General features: G+C 34.3%; 1 protein-coding gene across 2 annotated transcripts; it reads right to left on the bottom strand.

The window, feature by feature from the left end:
* Window positions 1-211: 211 nt before the first annotated feature.
* LOC140850957 (momilactone A synthase-like) lies at window positions 212-4,670 on the bottom strand. Of its 2 annotated transcripts, none has more exons than XM_073243945.1 (2): window positions 4,518-4,670; window positions 212-1,065 (listed from the first exon to the last, which is right to left on the bottom strand). In XM_073243945.1, the coding sequence occupies exons 1-2, from the start codon at window positions 4,553-4,555 to the stop codon at window positions 276-278; spliced, it is 828 nt and encodes a 275-aa protein (XP_073100046.1). In that variant the 5' UTR covers window positions 4,556-4,670; the 3' UTR covers window positions 212-275. The 2 variants fall into 2 exon arrangements, with proteins under 2 accessions (XP_073100046.1, XP_073100047.1); XM_073243946.1 differs by having other exon boundaries at window positions 212-1,074; window positions 4,518-4,653.
* Between the last annotated feature and the right edge of the window lie 17,734 nt (window positions 4,671-22,404).

Below are 22,404 nucleotides of genomic sequence, written 5' to 3'. Positions count from 1 at the left end.
TCACTGCTACGTAAATAATGACGGATGAAGCAGCAGAAATAACCTGCACTTGAAATAGAAGGATAGGAGGATAAAATGTACCCCTTGGCATTGGTAGGCTGCGTATGGACCAGGCGTGTACAAACACCTTAAATAGATCGAAATTGATGGCCCAACCATAAATAATTATACAAAATCAGACCCTGGGTTTAGCGATTTGACATCATTAATGTTCGAATTGTCAAACTGGACAATCTTATTACTCAACAAACCCAAACTATGAGGAAACAGTTTCCTCACACATCCGAATACCTAAACAAACCATGCGAGGGATTAGTAATCGTTAATCCTCCGTCAACCAATAGGTTGACTCCACTCACGTACTTGGCCTCCTCGCTACCTAGAAACAGCACCGCCTCCGCCACGTCCTCCGCCTTCAGCCGCACCCCCTTGAGGGTTGCATGCTCATGAAAGAACTCCTCCAGCTCCTCCACTCCCATGCCGAACCCCGCCGTCGCCATCGGCGTTGCCACCCCGTACGGCGACACGCAGTTCACCCGCACCCCGAACTGGCCGAGCTCCAACGCCGCGGTTCTCATCAGCCCCACCATCCCATGCTTCGAGCACGTGTACGCTGCTGACGCCATCCCCGGCACCACCGACGCCACGCTTGCCGTCATCACGATGCTTCCCCGGCGCGCCGGGATCATCACACGTGCGGCGTGCTTCGTCCCAAGGTAGCTTCCCACCAGATTAATCCCCACCACCCTTTCGAAGTCTGCCTTCTCGGATTTGCGTATCTGCATGCACAGCGAACCGGCGATGCCGGCGTTGTTGAACATGATGTCGAGCTTGCCATGGCGGGAGACGGCGGCATCGACGGCATCTCGGACGTGAGACTCGTCGGTCATATCACAATGGATATAGGAGGCAACGGAGGAGCCGAGGGATTCACAGAGGGCTCGGCCCTTGTCGTCCTGGACATCAGCGATCATCACACGGGCGCCGTGGCGGGTGAAGATCTTGGCCGTGGCCTCACCGATGCCACTGGCGCCACCCGTGATCAGTGCCACCTTGCCTTCGAGCCTGCATTATCTACTCAACACATTTAGCGATCAACTCCAAGATGCATGGCGCTAAAAATCTAAAACGGATTTATTTTACATGATAAATATAATTTTTAATTTTTGATGATATATAGAATTCTAAAATTTATGAGATAATAAAACTGAGTTTAATGACAACTGATTTATTTTCATTTGCAAGAATATGTATCTCCAGTGAAAAAGGAGTGCTAAAGTTAATAATGAGTTTGATACGAAATACATGGCAGGCAACCTGTAGAACGACAGCGATCTATTTTCGAAATAAATGGCAATTCACTCCGCATCTCCACCCAACCTAGCATGGCTTTCTACCATCCAAAGCATGTAAAGACTGCAACCAAGGTACAAAGCTGCCAATATAGGATGAAAGGAAAAGAGAAAACTGTATTGGATACTCCAACAGGATGGAAACATGTGCTAACAACAAATTCACAGGCTTTCAGGTTGGGGAATATTGGCTTGTATCTATTGTGCAATAAAAGATTTCCCATTCTTTGTGCAAATCCTAGATCATCCACTACAGAGATCCTAAAGCACTTTGAAATCCTTCATTCATCTACTTGCAGAGATCTCAAAATGGGTGTTAGATAATCCAACGGCAGATTTGCAACAAAAAAGGTGAATCATTACTTTCGCGCGAAAGATACAACATCAGTCCATCTACTGCCATGACATAAACATTCCTATGCTTCACCAAGAAAAGAAATTCTAGAGATGGCAACCGGAGAAGAGCTTTTCCATACGAAATCTCACAATTTCTCCCATTCCAAATCATCCAACATAGGGCTAGGACCATTTGGTGAGGGATCTCAACCTGATTACTATAAAGAACATGCACCTTCCACAGACACAACAATCCTTCTTGGCATACAGGAACTTTTATGGACACCATACAAGAAATTATATACCAAAAGAGCACATAAAAATAATTTAGTAAAGATCGAGGCATACCCTAAGATTCGTTGATATTTCTTTTTTTGATGTAAATGAGTTAGAGAAAATCTAACTCAGAGGATATTATATTAACATATTTAGAGATACTTGTAATAATGTTTACATAAATGTAATAAGATTGGAGGCTAATTTCCATCTAGCTTCAGAATTACGAGACATGCAGAATTACAGGCTCTGTTTTCAGAGCATCGAACCACCCATTACAGGTCCTAAAATTGCTGCCGATCGAAGTTGCATGATCCATGTTTTCTAAGTCTCTAGCACTAGGATCTTCAATGCTAGTTTCATTGCGTGGTTAGTGCTCAGACGAAGCCGGAGAAGAAGTGTTTCAAACTGGTTTGTCATCTTTGAGAGAGGAAGCTTACAGCAGGTTTACCGCGACTCTGCCAGATAATTCTTTGAAACCGGAGGAGTCAATAGCCTAAGGAGGTTGGAGGCCCACAGCTCCTAAGAGCACGTCCATAGTCAAAAGCACTTCAGATAGTCTGGAAGGCGGAGGGGGAATGAGATCGCCATCGATCTACAGGTTAGGAGGGAATAAGGATGTTGTAGTGCAGTTTCTTGCTGAAGTCTAAGCTAAACGGCTTCAGTTCTGAAGTTAGGGGAATCCATTTGGACATTGATATTTCCAATGCTAAAGTTCTCTTTGAGTACATGTAAGCTAAGCTTTTCTAGGAGTCACCATTTGTACTTTAGTACTGCTACTTTGGCCGTGGAATAAGTTTTAAGACCGGCTTGTTTTCTAGAATTTTCATGTCGTGGCCTTATCACAACCAACATACTCTCCACTTTCTACCTCTAGAGTTTCAGTTTTTGACATAAAAACCATATGAGGTGGGAAACAGAGGAAGAAATATAGGGTGCGTTTCTTATTTTATCATATTTTTTTTAATACCCATCTTAATAAAGTAGCCTAAGTCAAAGTTTCCCTTTTATTAATACAGTCCAAGCTCATAATTAAGGATAAAATTTCTATAGTCAAACCGATTATAGAAAGAATTATGATCGAGTATGTATTAAAATACTAAAAAAATATGAATGGATAAATCTTAAAGAACTATGTGATGTTTATCAAAATTATTCAAATATCCTTAAGGTTTATCTATTCTTATTTTCTTAGTATCTTAAGTGCGCGCGGTGTACTTCGGAGATGTGGCGGCCTGACCATAATTTCTTTCATGATGGGTCTGACCATAGAAATTTTATCACATGATTAAAAAGAAAAGAAAAAATACGATGCTCCCTTTTTCCTCATTTTCAAAACATGCATTCTATTGATATATACTATATGGTCTGATAGAACATACTCATCGACTTCTTAGCTAATATATACTACAAGCTTTTTTGATATACATCGAATAGTAATCCAATATACACTTCTATATAAAAAATATATTTTAGAAATTGTATTGATATACTTAGAGGTATGTATTGAATCAATATTAAGTATGTATTAAAAAAGTTACAAAATATATTAGAAGATTGACGAGCATGATCATCCGATCATGTAGCATATACTAGTAAAACATGATGTTGAGGGAACTTGCATCAAGTTGCAAGATATTTATTGGATTGCTAAATAACAAATTTGTTACTTGCATATTATCTAACCGTATATTATATACTGATGAATATAATATTTTAAAAATTATTTATTGATTTATCTAGATATATATATATTAGCTTGTTAGATAACTAATTTGCTTGATATGTATTACTTCGTTATGTAGTATATAATGATAAATAGTTTATTTTAAAAATAAGAAAAGAAGAGAATGCCATGTTTTTTTTTTTTTTTTTATAATTATGGGACCAACACCTTCGTTGGTTAAGAGTTGTCTCTAACTTTTAGATTTTTTCTTTACCATGGGAAACAGAGGAATTTGGCAAATGGAAAGCCTAACCCATATTTTCTTCTCCGGTGCCTGCGCCGTATGATTTTTGTTCCAGTTTTTGGCCTTAGGGCTTCTAATACAGGTCGTAGAATCAGCAAGAATTGGAAAAAGTTAGCTTAATGGAAAATCCACACCCACGCATGATCCCTAAAATGACTCTTCCCACCATGACCTACAGGGAAGGCCAGGCTGCGCCAAAAAACCCCAAAATTTAATATGATATCTTTTGGGATCAGACATTGAGTACGAGATAGAAGATCTAGGGCGCAACTATATTTTGCTGGAGTGGAAACACTTGATGAGTTTTCTCTTGGTTTGTGAAGAAACTCTTTGCTTTGACCACCACAAATTGAACCTAGAAACTACCTAGACAAGAGAAGCGAAATAAATGAGGATGACCTTTTCCATAAGAAAGCTCTCAAACCTATCAATGCAATTAATAATTATTCACATTGTAAATCCGACATATAATTCGTTGGGAATTAAACATGATGATCCTAGATGCTACGGAGAGGAACTTGTCCTTTCATTTGCAACATTGAAAATTCATGTACACAGTATTGTATTTTGTGAGAGCACGTACCTTTTTGCAGCGGAGGTGAGCACGGAGGTGATTCCCATGGTTGGTTAGAGGATTGAAGAGGAGGAGGATTGGAAAAGCCACCCTTCACCTATGACCATTTATAAAGTCTTGATTTTATCTTTTCCACGGACCGGCAAGCCGTTGGCTGGTCTCTAACTCTGGATTTTTTTTAAAATATTATTTTTTAATATTTATTTTCCAACCTATCCATCTTTCTAACTTATCTTTCAAAATTCGGTGGATAAGGCGGCACGGACGTTGCAAAATCACGGAACATGCGATTTCTATTCTCAAATGAAGTAAATAAAAAATTTAAAATTTAAATTTAATTTAAAATTTAAAATTGAAATCACACATTGACCTCGCAACTTCGGTTTCAAATATGATTTTATATTTTTTTGGATGAAATCGTATCTCGAAGGTGTATTTTTTTTAAATATTTTTGTGCTTTTTTTTTTATTCTGAAAATATGTGGGGGTTTCATCGAGATTGAGGAGAGAGAGAAGGAGGCTGTCGATCGGCTAAGGGGCAGTGGTCGGGCGGTGGGGCTAGTGTGATGCAATGCTGGGGATATAGGGTATGGATGTAGTAGCTGGAGGAGGACAGTGAAGATTATATGGTGGGAGGATGTGTTTTTGTATTCGCATGGACGGCCGTCGATGCTCGAGAAAGAGGAGAGAAAAAATGGTGGTCACGTGAAGATGGGGGTGGATGATGAGTGTGATGCAAATGGTGTTAGGATAGAGCTACAGTGGGTGCGATACGGATGGTCATGATGGATGTCTCGTGAGGAGAGAATGGGATGGAACGGGCAGTTTCATCGTCTCATCTAAATTATTGTATTTTAAAAAATAAGTTAGGAGAAGTGGTAAGTTGGAAAATAAATATTAAAAAAATAATATTTTTTTAAAAGATCCCTCAATCTCTGTTGCTTGCTTTGGCCGTAGCACTGGCGGCTGTCAGACTTCTGAGAGCACTTGTAGCAGCGGGCCAATCACGGGGGCTTGTTCACAATGCCACCAATAGATTAAAGAAAATGCTTGAGCAGCTCCCATAAATGTCTCTCAAAAAATCAATCAGCTTATGCGTTTTCTCACTGATCATTTTGAATAAACCTCATCAATTTTGCCACATAAGAAGAACCCAATCTGTCTCCTGGTTAATACCCAAAGAAGGATGAGGAGTAAGTGTGCAGTACATTGAATTCAGTGAAGGTATGGTTGAGCCATTTGTCAAGTCCAACATCAAACTGGGAAAAAGAGTGCGCATTGAGTGGCGCTTGGTAGGATTATTCATTGAAGTAACACAGAAATTGGATAGAAAATGTGCCACAAATCATATGTTACATTTCTTATTATTTTTTCCGTTGATGAAACTATTGACTGTGTATGCCGTTGGTGGAAAGAGTAGCCTGTCCTTTGTAACCGTGCTAAACTGCATTTTGTTCAACGTGGAAGTGGGGTAAGATAATTTTAACATTGTTTCTCCAATTTAAACCATCAAATTAATATTTTTTTGACAAGCAATTTTGTCCTCAGATAAAATCATTTTTATGGAGTAAGTCTCTTAGGATAACTCAAAGTAAATTATTCCATCCCATAGGATGGAGTAGCGTCTTTACGAACGCGTCAATGTAAATTCATGCATCAGTCCATTTATTTATTTATTAATTTTTTCGAAATTAGATTAAACACTAGCCAATGTTTTCTCAAAAGTCCATTCTTTAATAGATAAATATTTTAAAAAAATTAATCAACTTTTTAGTTAATTAATTTATTCATATTTTTATAATTTTTAAAATAAATAAATTATTTTTTTATGTATAATATTTATTCATAAAATAAAAAAAATTATCATCTAGAAAATAACTAAATTATTTTTCTATTTATTAATAAAATAAATATTTAATTTTATTTTTTAAATATTTTATATCTATTTTTTTATGTCTCCATCGTCCAACGTTGGTATCTCAATCATTCAATTTTTTTAAGATTAAAAAAATTTTAAAAATATTATAAAAAATATAAATAAATTTTTAAATATATTCAAATAATAATAATAATAAAATAATATAAATAATAAATATAAAATTATTTTTTATATATAAAAAATATAAAAAAATTATTTTTTATTTAAAATTTATCTAAAAATATTTATTAAAAAAATATAAACTTTTAGATATATTTTTACCCGTAAGAGAATGGATCGACAGTGCATTTTTCCCAGGACGGAGACCCAACGCTTGTCCCTCTCCGTGGACTTTCGTGACAAAGTGGTGGGGCCCAACCCATTTCATGTTGTGTTCTCACGAGGAGAGAGAGAGAAAAAAACCCAGGAAATGGCCAAGTACCACCATCCAGCTGGATGATCCGTCATGCATCCCCTCCATAGAAACGAGAATGAGTTCCTACTCCTGTTTTAAGCATGCCACGTGTTATATAAAAGAAGATGATTTAAATATTTATTAAAAATATAAATTTTTTGATATATTTTTATCCATAAAAGAAATCAAACGCTTGTCCCCTCCTCGTGTACTTTCCTGACAAAGTGGTGGAGCCCAACACATTTCATGTTATGTTCTGAGGAGAGAGAAAAAAATACAGGCCACATTCCAGCATCCAGCTGGATCCATCATGCATCTCCTCCGTGGAAACGAGAATGAATTCCTACTCTTGTTTTAAGCATGCCACGTGTTATATAAAAAATGATTTAAATATTTATTAAAAATATAAATTTTTAGATATATTTTATCAATAAAAAATGGATCCACATTGCATTTTTCTCATGACGGAGACCCAACGCTTGTCCCCTCCCCGTGGACTTTCGTGACAAAATAGTAGGTGCCAAATCCATTTCATGTTAAGTTCCGAGGAGAGGAGAGAGAGAGAAAAATATTCGAGAAAAATCTGTTTCACGTGGGCATCTGTGGCCACGTACCACCATCCAGCTGGATCCATCATGCATCTCCTCCACAGAAACGAGAATGAGTTCTCTTTTTTTTAAACACGCCACGTGTTATATAAAATAAGATGGTTGCGTTTGGCAGAGGAGGAGAGAGAAAGAAAGAATCGCAAGCAAGCGTGCCTCACGCGCCCGTCTGTGCTTCGTACGTTCTGCTGACGCAAGGAACCAAAATCACTGGATGATCGCTCCCGTACCTCCATCAAGCAATCCAAACCAAAACAAATGCTAGAGGATAGAAGGGAAAAGAAAAAGGAGCCTCGAAAAGATTTTATTATGACAAAGAGAAAAAATAATAAATAAAAAATAAAAATAAAATATATAAAGTTTACATGATTCGATTCATTGGTCTATACTTGCAGATAAAGGCAGTACAAAAATTTTATTATAAAAAATAAAAAATTATAGGATATAAAATTATTTCACAAACTTCAATCTCTAACACACCTGTTCTTTAAAATACTTAATTACCGCTTAATTATTATTAATCCTTCACGCAAGATCTAATTTTTTTATGAATAAAATAATTTATCTAAAAATTTATATTTTTTATATAAATATTTTATAAATAATATTTAGATTAAAAATAATTTATCTATATTCTTTTGCGTATGAAAAAATTACTTCAAAATATGTTACTCATATTTTTTTACATTACTACTTTTTTAAATGTATTACTAAAATGTATTCATATTTTTTTATAATATCTTTTATCTTTTTTAAGTTTGAAAAAAATTTACAACTGAGTTATTGAATATTGAATGATAGAGACATTGGAAGTGAGAAACAAACATCTTATGAATAAAATTAAATATCTAATTTATTGATTAATGAAAAATGATTTAGCCACTTAGGTAGATAATTTTTTTTTCTCATTTTATGAATAAATACTATTTATAAGAAAGTAATTTATCTATTTTAAAAAGCGCAAGAATATGGATATTTATCCACCAAAGAATGGGCCCTCAGGGTCTATTCTTTTGAGGATAAAATATTTATTTAAGAATCTAAATTTTTCTAAAAAAATATTTTTTAGGTAGCATTTAGATGAAAAATTAATTTTATCTATATTCTTTTATGCATTAAAAATAACTTGAAAATTTATTATTTATATTTTTTTGCATTACTAATTTCTTAATTAAGTTGCTAAGATGTCTCCATATTTCTTATAATACCTTTTATTATATAAATATTATTATATATAATAATATAATATAATATATTATATTATATATATCATAATATATAATATTATATAATATATTTAGTCATAAATATAGATAATATATGTTATATATAATATAATAAAATAAATTATATTATATATAAAATAAAAAATATATTTTAATATAGTATATTATATTTATATAAATGAATAATATATTATTATTTTGTACCATATCGGAGTATCTTGTTAGTAAGTCGATCTGGATCAATTTATCAGATTGCGATATTATTGATTGATTTGGTCGGATATATAGAAATCTTTCTCATTATGTAATTACCAATCTTAGTTATAGCAGTAAGAATGTGATCTTTGCCTTATCCGAAATATATTATTATATTATATTATATTATTATAATAATATAATATATTAATATTATATTATGATGATATTATAATTAGGACTATTCATAATTTGATTTCAGATCAAAAATCGATCCAAATCAAATCAAAAAATTAAATCAAAATCGAACCAAATAAAGTTCGGTTCGATTTTTGATTTTTATTTTCAAAAATTTTGATTTTCGATTTAGTTTGATTAAAAATCAAAAAATTTAAAAATCGAATCGAAAACTGAAGTCATAATTTAAATTTATATTATTTACTATGTTGAGAACTTTTGGTTATATAGATGGATGATTGGATATTTAGATTTGATCTATTATTATAATTTACTGTAATACTTGATTGCTTGTTTGTATTATAGATGATGTAACTTTTGACATGTTATATTTTATTTATTATTAATTTATTATTTATCAATTATCAATATATCATTATTTATCAATTATTAATTTTTAATGTAAGAAATTACCAATCAATAAATTCAACAGATCCTGAATTTAACTAAATGTAATATAACAAACTAACAATGAATCCACAATAATTATTTAAATATATTATATCAAAAATAGATAATTAAAAATAAAAAATTATAATAAAACTAAATAATCGAATCAAACCAAATTAAAATTCTCAGTTCGATTTTGGTTCAGTTCCTCTCTTATTTGGATCGATTTTCAACTTTTATTTTTTTGTTATTCAATTTTCGGATTGGATCGAACCAGATCGGTTAAAATCGAATGAACAATCCTAATTATAATAATAAAATAAGATAATATAATATAATATAATATAATTATTATAATATATTATATTATAATAATAAAATATTATTATCTGATAATAATATTATATTATATTATATATAAGATAGTATAATATATTATTATATTATTATTATATGGTTAAAGATATACTAGGAATGAAATAAAAAGATAGCTTTTCAATTGATGGAAAAATGACTTATCCATCTCTTAAGTGGATAAGATTTTTCTCCTATTTTATGGTTAAACACTATCTATAAAAAAATTATTTATTCATCTACAGAAGTTTGAGAATATGGATAAGTCGATCAATAAAAAAATTGATCAATCTTTATATGATATTTAATATTTATCCACCAAAGAATGGATTAGAGTTACAAGAGATATTGATCAATGAGAAAATTGACCAAGTTTTATATGATATTTATCCATCAAAGAATGGATTAGGATTACAAGAGATATTTATAATAGAGTAAATTGATTTAAACTCAAACTTATAGTTTCATATAAATCAGTTTAGGCTAGCGTCTTAATTCAATTTAGACTAGAATTGTCACTCAGTCCTAACTCGATATGGATTTGAATTGCTATCTAAAATAGACTTTAGTTATGTAGACTTGTCTTAGTAGAAGTAAAATTCAACACAAAATCAATATATCTCCATCTTAGCTTGAAGTTTATCAAGTCAAATATATTGAAACCTTGCTCACTATCTCTTCCTTACCTGCTCCATAAGAGCATTAGCCTCTACAAACACCACTTTAGTCCAAGAATTGCTTGAACTACTTAACTAGAAATGGCTTCATCAATATGTCAATTGAATTCTCAGTAGTGGCTATCTTCTAAACTACAATAATACTATGATTATCCAAATTACCTATATAATTAGCATCAAGATAGCCTACAATATTATTAGTTGATGTACTACTATGACAGGCTAAGACAATGTCTGTCGAGTGTCTTAAATATCTCATAATCCATTTCACGGCTTACAAAGGTGTCTTCTGAGGATTGTCCATTTATCTACTAACTATACTAATAGTATGTGAAACATCTGACCTACTGTAAATTATAGCATATATCAAACTACGAACTATATTAGCATATAGAATACATGACATGCGCTCTACCTCTTTATTTTACGGTGATAATGAAGCAAATAATTTAAAGTGTATGGCTAAAGGAGTACTTACTAATTTGAATCTATCCATATCGAAGAATTCAAGCATCTTCTCTATATACTTTTTGTAAGATAGGTAGATTCGACTTGCTCACCAATCTCTATGCATCTCTATCCTCAAAATTTTCTTTGTCACATCTAAATCTTTTATTTCAAATTCATCACTCAACTAAACTTTCAATCTATTGATTTTAGATTTATCCTTAACTGTAATCAACATATCATCAATATGTAATAGCAAATATATAAGAGAATCATCAAAAACATTTCTATAATAATAAACACATCTATCATAGAAATTTTTGGTATAACCATTATTAATTATGAATGCATCAAATTTTTTGTATCACTACCTAGGTAACTATCTTAAACCATATAAAGATTTCTTCAATGAGCAAACATAATTCTCTTTATTTAGAATAAAAAAATCCTTCTAGCTATGACATAGAGATTTATTCCTCCAACCCATTATGTAAGAAGGTAGTTTTGATATCAAGCTGTACAAGCTCTAAATCAAATACACAAACTATGGTAGTAGTGTAAGGCTTGGCCCTAAGGCTTGGTCTACTAGATGAACTAGGCTTGGTCCAAAGATCAGTCTGATTTTATTTTGGGCACACCGGCCCAATGTGAATTCAACTCACATGGACAACACATGTCGAGAAGAAAAGGACTCCGACCAAGAGTCCTCCTTCCCCGAGTCCATGGGGCGGCAGGCTTATTATTGCCAAATTTCTTCTAGAGCCTCATTTTTTTGGCTGAGATCCCTTTTCTTTCTCTAGAGTTTGCTTTTGAGACCCCTCGATTAGGGCCAAGATTTTGAGTTTTCCATGGAGTTCACTATTATTTGGTTGTGAGATCTCATTGGTAGTGAAGGAAAGACCACTAAAACCATTTCTTCTTCCTTTTTCCCATTGATGGGCCATTATTTTGCCTTGATCGAAACTAGCAACATGATGTGGGATAATTCAGATCTAGAGGAAGCAAACAATCATACTTATTCACAATCAACACATAACCAACAAACCAAAGACTATGGAGATGATTATACTAAAATCTGATGAGACTACTGTTATGCATGCATGTTGATCAGCCCCTAGATTTAGATTCAGACTGTAGACGATTAAGAAACTATCCATGATTAGGGTATCAGATTACAGTTAAAATATTTAGATCTAATCAATAAAGAAGTAAGATTTTAACTCTCTACAATAACGATCTACTCAAAAATATATTTAGAAGCAAGGGATCTTACAAACATATCGATGAAGATTTCTAGATGAGAGAGAAATTGAACGTCAGATCAGGCTATGGTTGCTTGCAAATCCTTTCATTGTCCAAAATCACGGGGATCCAATCTAAACATGTGAAGAACTACCTGCAGCAACAAAAATAAATCAACAATCATGAAAGGAAGGTGGGGATTTGAGAGAATAGAAAATTGTGGGCGTTCAAATTAGATCATATAGATAGGTAGATTGCTGAGGATTCTTCATCTTTCAACCTTCAAACCTTGAGATGGATTTCAAAAGAAAGGTGGGAGAGAGTGAGAAGGAAGGAAGGAAGAGAGGGAAAGAAGAAAAAAAATTAGAGATGGAGAATAGGAGGAAGAGAGCTCGTAGAGAAGGAAAAAAATAAAATTTTATTTCTCAAATTGATCGGTGATTACAAGGCCCTTTGTTTCTCTTTTTAAAAGAAAAAAAAATCCAAACAACCTAAATAGAAATAAGGTGCGATCCCAATATTTGCGAGAGGAGGCATTAAATCCCATGGAGATGGGCCGCATCAATCTGCATGGTGTTGAGTTTCAAAAGGGCTCTCATGGAGATCCCGCATGAAGAAACCATGAAGCTTTTGTGTAAAGAAATAAAGTGGCTGAACATAAAGACTCCTCCAAATGGCTGACTCGAACTCATTCAAGTGGCTGATTTGAGCTGAACATGAAATTCTTCTAAATAATTGATTCTAACTAGGACTGAATTACAAATCAAGTGACTGAACATAAAAAAAAATCAAACCAAATTAAGGATCTAATTACAATCCTATTACAGGATTCAAAAATAAAGGGCTCTATCAACAATCGAGCCATAATGAACCACGGTGACTGGTATCCATACCAATTTTATTGAACTAAGGAGAATTCAACTCTATCGAATAAAGGTCGCCTCGGCTCTGATAGTGTTCAAGTAGATTAGGATCAATTCTTTGCAGCTCTTCTCAGATTATCTATGTGTCCTCAGACTCAGACCGACCTTGCCAACCAATCAGATACCTTTGATATCTTTTCTTTCTGATGAAAATTACCTGATCATCTAGAATTCTTTCAATATGATCATATTTTTTTGAAAATTTTGGCTATAGACACTCGGGTTGGGGTTCACTCTCAATAGATGGATTAGGTTCAAATGGATCACTAGGTATTGTTATTGATTTTTTATATTTAATCAGATCCAAAATATTAAAAGTAGAGCTGATGCCATAATCAGATGATAAATTTATAATATATACATTTGGTTCGATTTTCTTTAAAATCCTAAAGGGGCCTACTCCATGTGTATGCAATTTCTTGATGGTTTTCAAAGAAAATTATTCTGGTCTAACCTGTATCATAACATAATCACCATCAGCAAAATCATGGGCTCGCTGGTGTGAATCTGTTAATTGTTTATAAATTTGATTGCTAACATTAATTTTTTTTGTAATTTCTTTGTGCATACTCCTAACATGTTGTGTAAATGATTCTGTTGTCTTGGACATTCTAGTATGCAAGGTTATAGGAATGAGGTCAACTGATTTTCTAGGATAATGGCTATATACAATCTCGAAGGGACTCATGCCAATAGTCCTATTAATAGAACTATTGTACGTAAATTTGGCTCTAGATAACAATAAATCTCAATTTTTTGTATTCTCTCCAACTAAACATCGAAGCAAATTTTCTAAACTTCTATTTACAACTTTGATTTGACCATTAGTTTGGGGGTGATATGCTGACAAAAAATTTAATTTCGTCCCTATTAAGTACCATAAAGTTTTTCAAAAAGAACTAATGAACCAACGTCTCTATCATATACAATTGATTCAGGTAATCCATGCAATCAGATAACTTTATTAGAGTATAGACAAGCAATTTTAGAGGCATTGGAGGCTTTGGAGCAGGAAAGAAAATAGGCTATTTTCAAAAATCGATCCACTACCACATAGATAGAGTCATTCTTTCTAGCTGTACGTGGCAAATCTAAGATAAAATCCATGCTCACGTCTTACCAAAGACAGTCAGGAATAAGTAGCGGGGTGTAAAGGCCAGTGATTTGCTTACGTTGCTTTTCTACGGTGCAAGTTCTGCATTAGACAACGATACGGACAACATCATGCTTTAGACTTGATCAAAAAATTTGATTCTCTATGATCTCAATGGTCTTATTTCTATCGAAATATCCAGATAAACCTCCCCCGTGTATTTTTCACACTAAGAAATTCCTATCACAAGTATGTGAGATATATAACTTATTATTTTAAAAAAGATAATCATCCTAAAAAGTGTACTCACTATACTCCCTAGACGGTCCTTTCCTAAGCAAGGCATCAACAGTACCAAAATCAAGGCAATCCTCTTTAAGCTTCTTGAAGCCTACTACTTCAATACTTCTTGTCGATAAGAGGGCCACTCTACGAGAGAGTGCGTCAGTAGCTTGGTTCTCTATTCCAATCTTGTACTTTATCATAAAGGTGTAGACTTGTAAAAATTCAACCCACTTTCTATGTTTGGGGTTTAATTTTCTTTGAGAATTGAGGAATCTAAGGGATTCATGATCCGAGTATAAGATAAATTTCTATGGTAGCAGATAGTGTCTCTAATATCTAAGGGCTTATACCACAGCATAGAATTTCTTATCATAGGTGGAATACCTACGCTTGAATTCATTTAGCTTTTCATTAAAGTAAGCCATAGGATATCCTTCTTGACTCAAGACTCTACCAATTTCTACTCATGATACATCACAAGCCACCTAAAATACTTTTGAAAAATCGAGCAGATGTAGGATAAGAGCTTGGGTCATTCAGTCCTTGATTTCTTGAAAAGCTCGCTTAGTGGCTTTAATCCATTCAAAGGCTCTTCTTTTTATAGAATCAATAATGGGAGCTACAATTGTGCTAAAATTTCTATTGAATTGATGGTAAAATGTGTCTAATCCATGAAAGCTCCACACATCATGGATGCTCTGGGGTTCAGGCCACTCACTGATTGCACCCACTTTTTCAGAGTCAACGGACACACCATCAGGAGTAACTATGTAACCTAAGAAAATAACATGTTTGGTCATAAATTCACATTTCTTGAGGATAGCGTAGAGGCTCTCAATTTTAAGGGTCTAAAACACTTGACGTAGATGGTCTATGTGGTCTTCCTTGGATCTGCTGTATATAAGGATATCATCGAAATACATGACCACAAATGTACCAATAAATGGGTGCAGTACTTGATTCATTATCCTTATAAAAGTGCTCAAAGCATTGAAAATGGCATGATCAGGCAATCATAAAAACCATCTTTTGTCTTGAAAGCAGTCTTCCATTCATTTTCGGGCTTGATTCTAACTTGATGGTATCCACTCTTTAAGTCAACCTTGGAGAAAATAGTGGATCCAGCTATCATGTCTAGCATGTCATCAGGCTGAAGAATAAAAAATCGATACCTCACCATAATTTTGTTAATTGCTCGACTGTTCATGCACATCCTTTAAGTTTCATCCTTTTTAGAAGTCAGGAGTACAGGTACTGTATAAGGACTCAGACTTTCTCTAACAAATCTCTTTCTAAGGAATTCTTCTACTTGACATTTCAGCTCCGTGTGCTTTATGGGATTAAGGCGATAGTGGGACAGATTGGGTAAGAAAGCTCTTGAAATGAGGTCTATTGTGTGTTGGATATTCCTCATGGGTGGCAAGTGATCTGGGAGATCCTCAAAAAAAATATCTTTGAAGCTTTCAAGGAGGTTTGCTATCTCTTGGGGGTGATGACTTGTATCTTTCATACTAACTTCCTTAACAGCTAGAATCCAAATAGAAGAGTTTTTTCTCAAATCTTTTTCAAACTTTTTTGCATTGATTAAATGTAAGATCTTATTTTGTTTTTTTTTCTTTGGACTCTAAAGAGCTGTTCTTCTTTACTTTACATGAGTTGGATCGACCATGAAGTATTGCATCTTGATCGAACAACCAAGGCTTTCCTAGGATTATGCTTCCTACATCCATGGGCATAACATCACACCACATATTTTATTTAATGGAGACCAGACAACGGTGCCTAACTGAGATGGATGATACATCTATTCAAATAATTTTGAATGATTTTGGATGATCTATGGGCATCAGACCAAATTTTGATATAGCATCAGTCGAAATAGCATTGATGTAGCTACCACTATCAATGATGACTTTGCACACTTTATTTTTCTGACCTATGAAGGTATGAAAAATAGAAGTCTTGTGTCAATCTTCACTTTTTTTTGGTTGGACTAAAATGCATCTTACTACACCCATTCTCTCTTCAGAGTCAACTTTTTCCAAAGCACTGGGTTCCTCATAAGCTTCAGCTAACTCAGTATCCGCTATATATACTTCTTCATCTCTTAAAATATTTTCTGGGTTCTCTTCTTCGAGCTCTCCAATGTAAAGAGCTCGAGATAGACACTAACTAGAAATATAATTTAACCCATTGTACTTGAAGCATCGGGTTCCTAAACTGCTTCCTTCTGGATTCTCTACAAAGGCTCTTTATCTTTATCTTTTCTTAGTAGGGGACCAATAGGTAGGAAATGATTGGTTGAGATCTGATTATAGCCAAGTTTAGGAGTCTGATTAAAGCTGAATTTAAGATCAAGAATATCAGATTTATGTGACTCAAGTTGTCGAGTCATCGGTAACCTTTGGAATCTCTCAAAATCTTAGGCTAATCGATAAGCTTGTTCTAAGCTATTGACTTTGCACATGAACAATTCTCTCTGTATATCATTCCTTAAACTAGCTCTAAATCATGACAAGATGATAGATAGGTCTTCACCAACACCACAACGCATAAGGTATTCATCGAATTTGATGATGTACTCAGTAACATATTTGCTACCTTGGATCAACCTTTGCCATTGGTTCAGAAGATGTTGCTGATAGGAGGTAGAAAGAGATTTTTTATTAAATTTATCTTTCATTTCATCTTAGGTACTTATGGACTCCTGCCTCCTATGCATGGCTAATCGCTCCATATTATGCCAATATAATTTAGCTTGTCCTAGAAGTCTCATTTTAGCAAATCTAATTTTTCTCTCCTCAGACATATCGTACTTTTCAAAATAATGGTTTATGTCCACCTCTCAGTTAAGGTACTTGTTGGGATCCAGACGGCCCACAAAGTGTGGAGCTTCGACCTCGACACTCCAAAATATTCTCTCATCCTGATCATTATGATCATGATAGGGTCAGACCACTTGATTATGATCTCTATCAAACTAAGATGGCCACGTCGCCCTCTAGGATAGTCATCTAGAGAAAGGGCATTCCTAGCATATTCTTCTATGCCATTTATCTTTTCTTCTTCTAAGATCTCTACTCTCATATTCAAATTCTGGACGGAACCACCTATGGCATTTAACTTCTTAGTAATATCCTTAAAGGCTGTGGTAAAATTAAAATCCATTTTATGACTTGAATCTAGGCTCTCTAGGTGATATCTAGCTCCGAATGTAGTAGACATGCAATACAACTAACTCTAGAGGTTTTCTTAGACCTAAAAGCTCAAATCACTATAAATCATTCGAAGCACAAGTAGACCAACATTCAAATCTTTGGGCTGGCTAGATAAGAGGTGGAATTTGTGGGAGGCTCCCTTCAATCTCGTGAGGTCCAAATTAGAGAATGACAATTTGCTTAGGCATTGCCTTATACCTTTTACCTTAGACACTAGCTTACGGAGTCAATTGTAGACCAAACTCGCACTAAGACTTATTGTAGCAATGTAACTTGACTTGTTTTGATCCTATTCTTTTAATATCTAATTGATTTTAGCTTAGATTTGGGTCAATGCACATAAGGTTGATTATTTTTGGGCTAAAAAAAGGTGATAAAATCCTTCCCTTATCTTATGATAGGAGTGCCCTTAAGATAGCTTACAGATGCAAACAAGATGCAAATATTGATTTTAAAATAAAATAAAATAGTACTAACTAAGTTATTAAATTAGAAATTGAAACTAAGTTATTGAAAATATGAAGTTCAAATAAATATAAAAATTCTTCCTAGGTACAGAAAATTTCAGACTCTAGAAATTTTGTTTTGGATCGTAGAGCCCTCAGAGGATAGCTTTCACAGATTTCAAAATAAGACTAGATCTCTTATCGAGTAAGGATTCAAAAAAATCAAATTTTTGAATTTTTGGATGTTTCAATAGGTGAGAAACTCTATTTTTTTTCTTAGGTTATGCCAAAATAGGATAGGTCACAGAATTCTGCACGTTGACCTCCAACTAACAAAAAATTTTGGCACCAATCCCAGATCTATTTTTCAGATCTCCACATGTGAAAATTTTCATTATCAAATCTAATTTCCAAATCATCAAATTTCATAAATTTTTGACTCTTCTATGGATGAAAAAAAATATTTCTTCCAAGGATGCGCAATATTTACTGAACAGTTTTCAAGTGCAGAAGTCAAGACATGTAAGGTTTCTTTAGATGAGTTTTCGAGAATCAAATATTTTCAGATTTTAATGAAATTTAAAATTTCACTTACCAGTCAAGTCTAAAACCTATACAAAAAAAATTAAAATTTTTTTGAAGTCTCTGAAAATAAAAATCACTATTTTTTTAAGGACTATGTAGGGTACCAACTTGCAGGTTTTGATGCAGAAAATTTCTTGAATGCAAAACTCTAGCCCTGACCTAATCATGCTCTGATATCAAACTCATGTGGGACAATTCAGATCTAAAGGAAGCAAGCAATCATACTTATTCACAATCAATAGATAACCAGCAAATCAAAGACTATGAAGATGATTATACTAAAATCAAATGAGACTACTGTTATGCATGCATCTTGATCAGTTCCTAGATCTAGATTCGGACTGTAGATGATTGAAAAATCATCCATGATTAGAGCATCAAATTTTAGTTAAAATATTCACATCTAATCAATAAAGAAGCAAAATTTTAACTCTCTACAATAATGATCTACTCAAAAATATATTTAGAAGCAAGAGATCTCACAAACACATCAATGAACTTTGTTTCCAAGGCCCTTTGTTTTCCTTTTTAAAAGAAAAAAATCTAAACAACCTAAACAAAAATAAGGTATGATCCCAGTATTTGCAAGAGGAGGCATTAAATCCCGTGGAGATGGGTTGCAACAATCTGGATAGTATTGAGTTTCAAAAGGGCTGCCATGGAGATCCCACATGAAGAAATCGTAAAGCTTTTGTGTGAAGAAATCAAGCGGCTGAACATAAAAACTCTTTCAAATGGCTGACTCGAACTCCTCCAAGTGGCTAACTCGAATTGAACATGAAACTCCTCCAAATAGTTGACTTTAACTAGGATTTAATTATAAATCAAGTGGATGAACATAAAAAAAAAATTAAATTCAATTAAGGACCCAATTACAATCCCATTACAGGACTTAAAAATAAAGGGCTCTATCAACAATCGAGCCATAATGAACCATGATGACTGGTGTCCACACTACAATATTATCAAATTTGGTAGAGAATAGGGTCCCCCCTATTCATTCATTTCCCCATCCATCATTGGCCAAACCTAGGAACTACCCATTACCATTGTTCCCTTTGCCATGGTTTAGTGCCGCAATAGGCTGCCATTAACCCTAGTCATTGGTCTTGACCATGGTTTCAAGAAAACAAAGAAAAAAAGAGATGAGATTTTTCCTATTTTATTTTTCTTTCTTTTGCTTCTTTGATCACCATCGGTTGTGGCTGCTAACGAGGTCATTATTTCATCATCATCGCTAGATGCTGTTGAGCATTGGTGGCCGTTGGTTTTTACTGCTTCATTTGAAAAGAAAGGGAGGGAAAGTTCCTCTATTTTGAAAAAGAAGAAAAGAGAGTCATCTTTCTTCTCTCTGTTCTCTCTTTTTTCTCTCTCACTCTTCCTCTCTAGTTGGATCAAAAGATTTGTGAAAGAGGGATCCAAAAGATATGATAAAAGACCTTGGGTGAACCTTAGTAGAGGGTTCTAGACTAAGCCCTTAATAATGATTTTGCATGTTGAGTTCCATTCCATCAATATCGGGTATCCTTGAAACTCATCACCGATGATCCTATCTTTCCCTTCTAGCTTGGATACGACCCATTTTATGATCCATTGGTTATCTAGAGTTGTACCTTCGTGCTTTTATACATTGTTACAAAGCATTGCTATTTTTTCTCTAGTTCTTAAATTATTCGATAATTAATTCTAATCGTTACAAATTTCTTGGTTATTGATTTGATTTAATAGGTATATAACCAATTGGATGAGAAGATGTTGAACAAGATAATTTACATGCTAATTCCTAAAGCAAAGTGAATCTAGTTTCTTTATTTAATTAGTTATGTTTTAGATAAGATCGAGAAATTTGAGATTAAGAGTAATTCAAATATTAAAGATTTGAAAATAAAAATTTAATAAAAATTTATTATTTCTTATGCTGATGGTCGATTGAGGATGAGTTAGAATTATATTAGTTGATTGGATATGCTAGGCATGGATTAATAAATAATTGTGACAAAGTTTATCATCAATTGAGGTAAGAGTTTCTACATATGATCATCATTATACATTATTTCTAGATTTATACTGTTGGATATATATTATTGGATTTGTATTGATGAATTTGATTTTGCATGAGACAATATCATTCTTATATGATTTTTTAGTATGAGTATATTATGTATTGACTATATATATATATCAGTAATAATAATATGATTATATGACCATGACATGCTTATCTTGAACATACTGTTAAATTAGGATTGACTTGATGAAATCAATATATAATTATTTGATGTATAGAAAATAATTTGGACTAATCTCATCATGTAGATAGCCTCCATGAGCTTATATGTGGAACAACCTTTATAGGTTTACATGTGAGATAGCTTTTGGGAGCTTATACCTGGGATAACTTATATAGAATTATGCATGGAATAACCTCCAGGAGCTCATATATGGGTCTAGAGACAACAAACTTCAAGAGCTCTCTATATAAAGGTAACAAGAGGACCTCCAAAGATATGCTCACAAAAGGCCAAAACCACACTTAACATCTTTATCTCTCTCATGGTTTTCAAGCTCTGACTGAATTAGGCATTAGAGGGTTCTCCACCGAAGCACCCTCCTCCAGCATGGCAGACTTCTTTTGCAGATCACCTAGTGGTGCCCTGACATCCCAACCGATGTGCTCCCACTGCCACATCAGCTCACCCCAAAGCCTTGATGCAACAGTTTGGTGCTAGGAGGATCTAGCAACCTGACTGGAGAGAGAATGCCTTGCTGTAAAAGCTCTTCTGCTTCTCACCAGCAATCTACTCATAGAGGCCAAGGTGGGGCCACCTAGTGATTCACCTCTCACGATCCTGCAGAGCTAGAGTACCTGCCTATGATAGCGAACCCCCAACAATTCGACAACTTGGTCCATCAAGTTCAGGTGCTGACGAATGGCATCTAACACCTATAACAAACCTAGCAACTGCCTCACCTCGCTCCTTAGGTGGTGCCATCTTGACACAACTGTCAAGACCATTCTCCGATCTTGGAGAACCCCCTTTGAGGAATGTACCAATTGGCTTTCCCTAATTGATGATCACCATCCCACCATAGATCCACCCACAATAGGTGATACCAATGGTCCCCTGCTTCTTTTGGCAAAGACTCGATGCCGGATTATTCCCCTCAATCGGAATGATCTCACCAGGAGGAGGACCTTGAGGGGAATGTCTACCAAATCAAGCACAAGTTGGCCGAGGTCCAACTGGGCAGCAGAGGGAATGATGAAGTCATTAGCTTTAGTTCCCAAGCACCCTTTGCTCGCTCCATCCTTCAAGAACCGATTTAGGGTTGGTTCAGGATGCCGACAATAGAGCCCTCTGATAGTTCCATTGATCTACTGGATCACCTGGAGGGTTACAAAGCCCTCATGTTGCTCCAGGATGCTTCAGACACCCTTTTCTGCCTCACATTTCCTAGGTCTCTAAAGAAGGCAGTGCAAATTGATACTTCGTGCTTCAACCAAAGACCATCTCCTTTGAACAACTTGGATGTCAGTTTGTTGCTCATTTTGAAAACAACCAAGTCCAACTGAGGATTTTGATAGTCTTTTCTCCCTCCACCAAAAAGGAGAATTTCTATATGACTACGTGATGTGATTT

The sequence above is a fragment of the Elaeis guineensis genome, chromosome 9 (assembly GCF_000442705.2).
Source record: "Elaeis guineensis isolate ETL-2024a chromosome 9, EG11, whole genome shotgun sequence".
Classification (NCBI taxonomy): domain Eukaryota; kingdom Viridiplantae; phylum Streptophyta; class Magnoliopsida; order Arecales; family Arecaceae; genus Elaeis; species Elaeis guineensis.
Note: the sequence above shows the minus strand (reverse complement) of the source record. Positions and strands in the feature narration are given on the sequence as shown.